This window comes from Pseudopipra pipra, chromosome 27, assembly GCF_036250125.1.
Source record: "Pseudopipra pipra isolate bDixPip1 chromosome 27, bDixPip1.hap1, whole genome shotgun sequence".
Classification (NCBI taxonomy): Eukaryota; Metazoa; Chordata; class Aves; order Passeriformes; family Pipridae; genus Pseudopipra; species Pseudopipra pipra.
In genome coordinates this window covers 4,693,386-4,701,343 of record NC_087575.1, presented here as the reverse complement: position 1 = coordinate 4,701,343, position 7,958 = coordinate 4,693,386, and the positions used below count along the sequence as shown (strand labels likewise).

At 66.3% G+C, this 7,958-nt stretch overlaps 1 protein-coding gene across 1 annotated transcript; it reads left to right on the top strand.

Annotated features, from left to right (window-relative positions):
* The first annotated feature begins 1,568 nt into the window (after nucleotides 1–1,568).
* On the top strand, nucleotides 1,569–7,293 carry TMEM161A (transmembrane protein 161A). Its single transcript, XM_064637566.1, has 12 exons — nucleotides 1,569–1,646; nucleotides 2,461–2,564; nucleotides 2,656–2,736; nucleotides 3,071–3,168; nucleotides 3,253–3,409; nucleotides 3,693–3,844; nucleotides 4,502–4,562; nucleotides 4,659–4,802; nucleotides 5,368–5,481; nucleotides 5,637–5,811; nucleotides 5,889–5,985; nucleotides 6,544–7,293. Exons 1-12 carry the CDS (start codon nucleotides 1,644–1,646, stop codon nucleotides 6,792–6,794), a joined length of 1,437 nt encoding a protein of 478 aa, XP_064493636.1. The 5' UTR covers nucleotides 1,569–1,643; the 3' UTR covers nucleotides 6,795–7,293.
* Nucleotides 7,294–7,958: the final 665 nt, after the last annotated feature.

The window sequence follows — 7,958 nt, the reverse complement described above, 5'->3', positions numbered from 1 at the left end:
CCTGGGGATTAAAAGTGTCCCCCCCACCCCTCGGGGTACACGGGGTGCTGGGCCTGGCACCCCCCGACCGGGTTCGGGAGTTGGAAACCCGTTAATTCCCGACTTTTCCAGCGGCCCCGGCTGCGTCCCGCGGCCCCCGCTCCCTTTGCTGATGCAAATCGGGGCATCCCCGGCAGGAGCGGTGTAAAATCAGCCCTCAAAGGGGCTTTTGTGTGCGGGGGGAGGGCGGCCGGGCCGGGGGGGGGTGCTCCGAGCATCCATCTTCCACCTTTCCCTCCTTTTTTTTGTGCCTCGGCGGGGCTGAAAGCCGGCGCTGTGGGGGCTCGGGGGGTCTCCTGGGGCTCTGCATTCGTTCCAGAGAAGCCGAGGGACCGCCCTGGGCAGCCCCAAATGTTCCCCGGTGTAAGGATTGGGGGAGTCTGGGGGTCCCGGGGGGTCTGGGGGGGGGGCAGGACATGGGGACAGCAAAGGTGATGGAGCAGCTTCTTCCCTGGAAGCTGCTTCCCTGGAGCCTGGCCTGGCTGGAGATGAGGGATCGGGTCCCTTCGGGGGATCTGGGGGGGATTTTTGGTATCACAGCCCCCGGTGATGGAGGGGCTGCTCAGGGTGGGGGGCACACCGGGGGCTGCACTGCCCGGGGTGCCCCGGGGGTGCCTGAGGAGGGCGGGGGGATGCGGGACCCCCCCAAACCCGGGTACCCCAACCCTCGGGGCCGCTCCGGGCACGGGCGGAAGCGACATCTAGTGGGAAACGCATCCCGTCGCCAGGGAGATCCATATCCATGGCAACCCCTTGGGAATACCGGCACCCTGCCTGGACCAGGGGCACCCACCAGCACCCAAACACCTTCAACTCCTCCAGTGCCCACAGGGAGATGCAACCAGACAGAACAAGGGGATAAACACGGGAGAGGATCCCGTTTATCCCACAAGGAAGACATGGGGAAAAGGACACGGCAGGTGGGATGGGCACCGACTGTCCCTGGCATCGCCAGCCCTGGAGGGATGTAAAAGACAGCAGAGACAACGTGATGAACTGAGCACAGCCCCCATTCCCCATCCCCCTGTGCCACTGGGGGAAAGGAAGGAGAGAGTTTGGGAGTGAAGTTAAGCCCAGGAAGAAGGGAGGGGCGTGGAGAAGCTGCTTTTGACATTTGATTTAATTCCTCGTTATCCTGCTCCGATTCGATTGGCAACAAATTAAACCGATTTCCCCAACTCGAGTGTGCTTTGCCTGTGACTTTAACGGGTCCCCTCCAGCTGGGGATGGGGAGCCATAGAGCTGCTTTGGTGGATACCTGGGCGCTATCCAGGGGTGCGGGAAGACGCATGGATATGATTTATGATGGATATTCATACATGAACCCACTCGGGGATCGCGGGGGTCGCGGGGGGGGGGGGGGTCTCCCCTCGAGGAGCAGACGGGACTCGAACCCGCGGAGCCGGGACTCGAACCGGCGGCCCGGAGGCCGCGCCGGGCCCAGCGCTCCCGGAGGGCAGCAAAGAGCCCGCCCCCCCGCGCGGAGAGGCCTCTCCATTGGTCGATCGGCTGCCAATCACAGGGACAGCGGCCGCGGATTGGCTGGCGGGGCGGAGGAGGCGGTGGGAGGAGCTTCCTGCGGCCGCCCGTGCGCTGAGCCCGCCATGGTGGGCACGGGGGGCACGGGCGGGGCGTGCGAGGGGCCGGGCACGGGGGGGGGCATGGCTGGGGGGCCCGGGAGGGTGCGTGCTTAAGCGGGTCCGTGCTCAGGGGACCCCTGCCCTTGGGGGTGCATGACCCGGGTGACCCGGGGGTGTGCGTGGGAGGGGGTGCGTGGGGACGGGAGGGATGCGGGACCCTCCCCGGACCTGGGTACCCCAACTCTCGGGGATGCTCCGGGCACGAGGAGTGCTTGGCAGGGGGGTCCCTGCCCGGGGGGTGCATGACTGGGGGGGTCCCAGGGGATCGCGTGGCCAGAAGGTCACTGCCCGGGGGGTACCTGCCAGGGGGAAGGGCTGGGGGCGGTCCCTGCCCGGGGTTGCACGTCTGGAGGGTCCCTGCCCGTAAAGTGCCAGCCGGGGAGGGAGGGGGGTTGTCTGTGCCTGGAGGGGGTTCCTGGCCGGGGGGGTGCATGACCAGGGTGTCCCAGGGGATTGCAGGACCTGGGGTCCCTCCCAGCCCAGGAGGTGATTCCAGGGGTCGTACACCCGGGGGGGTTCCTATCCCAGGAGGAGATCCCGGGGGGGTCCTACACCGGGGGGTCCCATCCCAGGGGATTGCACACCCGGGGGGGTTCCTGTCCCAGGAGGAGATCCCGGGGGGGTCCTACACCGGGGGGTCCCATCCCAGGGGGTTGCACACCCGGGGGTCCCATCCCAGGGGATCCCACAGCAAGGACAGGGCTGGGGCTCCCCAGCCCCACTCCCGCCCGTCTCTGGGAGCTGGGGGTGACCCTGCAGTGTCCCCCCCGCCCCGGCACAGGCGGTGATGGGGGTGCAGGTGGTGGTGACCCTGCTGGCCGCCAGCCTCATGCAGAAGATGGCCCCTCACTGCTCCTTCGCCCGCTGGCTGCTCTGCAACGGCAGGTACGGGCTCTGCCCCTCCCTGCTCCACCTCGGGGGGCCTTTGGGGACACCCGGGGACACCCCCCCACCCCGCCCCCGTGCTCCCTTCCAGCCTGTACCGGTACAAACACCCCTCGGACGAGGAGCTCTGCGCCCTGGCTGGGAAGCAGCGCCCCAAGGCCAAGAGGGACAGGTGAGGAGGGGCTGGAAAGGATCAGGGCGTGGGTTTGGGTTTGGGGTTGATGGGACTCCCCCCGCCGTGCTGGGGAGCTGCAGCAGCAGCAGCAGCAGCACACGGGCTCGGGGCTGCTGGCAAGGAACAGCCTGTGGTACACGAGGGACAAACCTGTGACTCTCCATGCAGGAGGGTGAACGGGGGGCTGGAAAGGATCAGGGCGTGGGTTTGGGGTTAATGGGACTCCCGCCGCCGTGCTGAGAACCTACAGCAGCAGCAGCACACGGGCTCGGGGCTGCTGACCAGGAACAGCCTGTGGTACACGAGGACAAACTCCTGGCTCCCCGTGCAGGAGGGTGAACGGGGTGCTGGAGGACAAGCCCCTCTCCGTGCCCCGGGACATCGCCCTGCGCCTGGACACCAGCCCCATCACCGCCGTGGATGCCCTGGGTAACCCCCCCTGCCCTGCCCTGGGCTCAGGGCCCCCCCCCGAGGGTCCCCCCGGGGCGGTGACGTGTCCCTGTGCCCCCCCAGTGCTGCGGTACTTCCTGGAGTACCAGTGGTTCGTGGACTTCGCCGTGTACTCCACCGCCGTGTACGTCTTCACCGAGGGCTACTACAGCCTGGCCAGCCCCCCCCGGGAGACCAACCTGGGGGTGCTCTGGTGCCTGCTCACCGTCCTCTTCTCCGTGTATCCTTCTGCTGCTTTCCAGGCTCCCATTCATTGGGGGGCCAGCCTGGAACCCCCCACCCCCCAGGGCTGGAAATCTTCATTTTACGGGTTTATAAAGGTTTATGAACCCCCCAGTGATGAGCTGGGAAGGCGCCTCCCGAGCCCTTCCCTGCAGAGAAGGTGCTGGTGGCCTGGTGGTGTGGGTGATTCACACGTGCTGGTGAGCAGGGGGGGTGTCCCCTCGGTGTTGGGGGGTCCCCTGAAGGGCCTGTTTTCCTTGACGGGCTGCCCTGGCCCCCAGGAAGGTGTTTTTCATGGTGATGCGCCACTATTTCCGCTCGGAGGAGGGGGGGGAGCGCTCCGTGTGCCTCACCTTCGCCTTCTTCTTCCTCCTCCTGGCCATGGTGGCCCTGGTGGTCCGGGAGGAGCACCTGGAGTTCGGCCTCGAGGCCGGTGGGTAGGGGGGGACAAGGGGAGGTGGGTGGGGAGGGTGTCCCAGGGGGGGCTGCGGGCACCTCACTTGTGGGGGGGTCACATCCCACTCTTGGGGGCTCATATCCCACTCGTGGGGGTCACATCCCAGTCTTGGGGGGGGTCACACCACACTCTTGGGGGCTCATATCCCACTCATGGGGATCACATCCCAGTCTTGGGGGTCACATCACTTTCACAGGGGTCACATCTCACTCATGGGGGGTCACACTCCGCTCTTGGGGGGGGTCATATCCCACTCATGGGGGTCACATCCCAGTCTTGGGGGTCACATCCCACTCATGGGGGGGTCACATCTCACTGTTGGGGGTCGCATCCCTTTCACAGAGGGGGTCACACCCTGCTCCTGGCGGGGGGGGGGGGGTGTCACACGGGGGTCACACCTCACTCATGAGGGTCGTATCCCACTGCCAGGGGATCACACCCTGCTTGTGGGGGGGGTCTCATCCCACTCGTGGGGGTCTCTCCACACTCACAGGGGTCACACCATTTATGGGGGGGGTCTCTCCCCACTCACAGGGATCACACCCCATCGATGAGAGGGTCACACCCCATTGATGAGGGGTCTCTCCCCACTCCCAGGGGTCACACCCCATTGATGGGGGTCTCTCCCCACAGGGCTGGCCGGGGTCAGCACTAACCTGGAGCCCCTCCTGAAGCAGCGGGGCTGGGAGTGGACGTGAGTTGCTGACTGGGCAGGGAGGGAAATGGGGCTTTTTGGGAGGTTCTTCGTGGGGCAACACCCCCCCACACACACTCCCTTCTCCCTCCACAGGCTGCCCCTGGCCAAGCTGGGCTTCAAGCTGGGGCTGGTGGCCCTTTGCTCCTTCCTGGGTGCCTGCCTGACCTTCCCAGGGCTGCGCCTGGCCCAGACCCACCTGGATGCCCTCAGGATGGCGGCCGACCAGCCCCTGGCACAGTTGGGTGAACCCTGGGGGTGGGCAAGGAGGGAGAGGGTCAGTGCTGGCACTTCAGGGGCTGGGACACCCCCCTGGCTCTGTGGCTGCAGGGCAGGGACGGGGTTGGGTGGGGATGGGCTGGGATGGAGGGAGTTTGGTGGCAGAAGGGGTTTGGGCCAGTTGGGATGGAGGGGTTTGGTGGAAGGATGAGCACTGGCTGGGATGGGGGGGGTGGTAGTGGGAGGGATTTGGACTGGCTGGAATGGAGGGAGTTGGGTGGTGGAAGGGATTTGGAAGGGATTTGGACTGGCTGGGATGGAGGGGGTTTGGTGGTGGAAGGGATTTGGACTGGCTGGGATGGAGGGGGTTTGGTGGTGGAAGGGATTTGGACTGGCTGGGATGGAGAGGGTTTGGTGGTGGAAGGGATTTGGCCTGGCTGGGATGGAGGGGGTTTGATGGTGGAAGGGATTTGGACTGTCAGGGATGGAGGGGGTTTGGTGGGAGGAGGGTGAGCACTGGCAGGGATGGAGGGAGCAGGGTGAGGGGATGTACAGGGTGAGGGGTTCTCTGACGGCTCCCCCCCAGGCTCCTGCTCCACCTGATTTTCCTGGCGCCCGTCCTGGTGGTGGTGATGTGGGTGAAGCCCCTCTCCCGGGATTTCCTGCTCCACGCTCCCATGGGCAAGGAGACGGTGCAGCTGTGAGTGGGACGCGGCTCCACGCGCTGCTCCCGGGGCAAACTGAGGCACGGGGGGGGCCTCCCCTCCTCCTCCTGCACCACCCCCTGTCCCAGCAGACCCCCCCGGGGGGCTCTGCATCCCGGGATGTCGCCGGCAGCCCCCGTTGTTCCCGCAGCATGTCGGACTCTGCCTTCGAGAGCGCGCGGCTCTGGAGCATCGTGGGGCTGTGCCTGCTGCGCCTGCTCGGCGCCCGCCGCCACCTCCAGGCCTACCTGGGGCTGGCCGAGCGCTGGGTGGAGCAGATGAGGAAGGAGGCCGGGCGGATCCCGGCCCTGGAGATCCAGCAGAAGGTCGGGATTTGGGAGCTGGGGGGTGAGGGGGTGGTGGCTGTGCGGGGCTGGCGGCGACTGATCCCGCTGCCCCCCAGATCACCAGGATCTACTGCTACGTCCCCGTGGTCACCCTGCAGTACCTGGGGCCCGTCATCCTCACCCTGCACTGCACTCTGCTGCTCAAGACGCTGGGTGAGGAGCTGGAGGGGGCAGTGGGGGGATCGTGGGGGGCTCGGGAGGGGCGGGAGGAGACCTGCGGGTCATTGTGAAGCCCCCAGCACCCACCTTGTCCCCAGAGTCAAGATTTAGACCTCACAGCCATCTACAGCTTCCTCCTGAGGGGCAGCACCAGCCTCTGCTCCCTGTGAGCAGGGACAGGACTCAGGGAATGGCTGGAGCTGTGCCAGGGGGGTTGGGATGGGCATTGGGAAATGGTTCTTCCCCCAGAGGGTGCTGGAGCACTGCCCAGGCTCCCCAGGGCAGTGGGCACGGCCCCAAGGCTGCCAGAGCTCCAGGAGGGTTTGGACAACACTCTGAGGGCAGGGTGGGATTATTGGGGTGTCCTGGGCAGGGCCAGGAGTTGGGTTGATGATCCTTGGGGGTCCAGCTCGGGGCGTTCTGGGATTCTATTCTGTGACTCTCCCTGGTTTATGGTTGGCACAGACCTGCAGGGAGGCTGCTGGGGCTCTGTGGGGACGGGGCTGCAGCTCAGGGACTGCCCCCTCCAGCCCTGTCCCCTCTGTCCCACAGGGCACCTCTCGTGGGGGCTGTACCCGGAGCCCCCCCCGGTGTCCCCGGCGGTGGCGGCGCCGGGCCCGGCGGGCGAGGAGGGCGAGGACGTGCAGGTGGTGGTGCAGCAGATCACGGGCATCCTGGACTGCATCTTCACCCCCCCCTTGCTCCGGGGGCTCTTCTCCTTCCTCACCTGGTGGGTGGCCGCCTGCCAGGTCGTCACCAGCCTCTTCGGCCTCTACTTCCACCAGTACCTGGCGGGGTCCTGACTGGGGGGAGCTGGGACGTGCCCGTGCCCGGCTGCTGCTCCTGCCTTGGCCGGTTCCTCCCCCCTTTGCACGTGCTGGTGGCACCCGTGGACACGTGGGGGGATGTTTCTGCCGCCAGCTCAGGGCAGGACGGGTTTCGTGCCCGTCACCGCCGTGCCTGCTCCCACCCCCTGCAGCCCCTCTGCCCCCTCCTGACCCAGCGTGGGGACACTCCACTGCTGTGCCCTCCTCGAGGGCAGCAGCAGCTCCTGCCAGCCCAGCTTGGTCCCTGCTGGGCAGAGGAGGTGGTGGGGACCTCCAGCACAGACTTCGGGGTGTGCTCTGCCTCGTGTTTGCCTCCGCCAGCTGAGGGTGTTTTTGTAGGGTCTCTGCCATGGCCAGCTGGGTCAGAGCTCCTTGGCATCATCCCTGCGCTTCCTGTGAGCCCTCAGGCCCAGCAGCCTCGGCCTTGGCCGGGTTAGGAATAAATCAGTGACCCAGAGTCGCTGCCATCCCAAAAGCTGCTGCTTGGTTTGCACTTTTGTGTCCCCAAAGTCTCCCCCCCGAGCAGGGCAGGGAGTCCCACACGTGGGTGCAGCTGCTTTTTGGCACCACACTTGAGGAGGAGACCTTGGCTCACCCCAGCCCAGCTCAGTGCCTGTCCCTGTCCCTTCCCTGAGCACTGGGGTCACCCCGGGGCTGGTGACACCGCTCAGCCCCGCTGGCTGTGGGGGTGGGGACAGGGGACAGGGCCCCTCGTCCCTCTCAGCCGAGCTCTGCCACGTGGTGGGTGCTGGTCCAGCTGCATGAAACAGGATTAGCAGGTCTGGGCTGCTCAGAGAAAGGGAGAGGGGCTCTGATCCTATTTGATAGCCTTGTAATGGTCTTAATTCCCTCTTGCTAAGGGCCAGGATGAGACAGCAGCCCTTTGCCCGGTGTTAACTGGGCTAATCCAGCCCTCTCCTCCTCCTCCTCCTCCTCCCCCCCGAGAATCCACGCTGCGGACACGTAAATTTGACCAAAAAAATCACGGGGAAATCCCCATTTCGCGAATGCCCGGGGGCTGCAGAGCCCAGCAGGGCAGCAGGGACCAGCACAGGGGCAGCAGCGGCGCTGGCACCGCGGGGATGGCGCAGAGGGGGCGAGGGAGAAGCACGGATCCGAGCTCTGTCCCAGCCCGTGCCC

What these genes read in the sequence shown, in the direction of transcription:
- TMEM161A (XM_064637566.1), top strand. An exon ending in GGCAAGGAGACGGTGCAGCT is followed by an intron (nt 5,482 to 5,636) that starts GTGAGTGGGACG and finishes TTGTTCCCGCAG; the next exon opens with CATGTCGGACTCTGCCTTCG. An exon ending in CCCTGGAGATCCAGCAGAAG is followed by an intron (nt 5,812 to 5,888) that starts GTCGGGATTTGG and finishes GCTGCCCCCCAG; the next exon opens with ATCACCAGGATCTACTGCTA.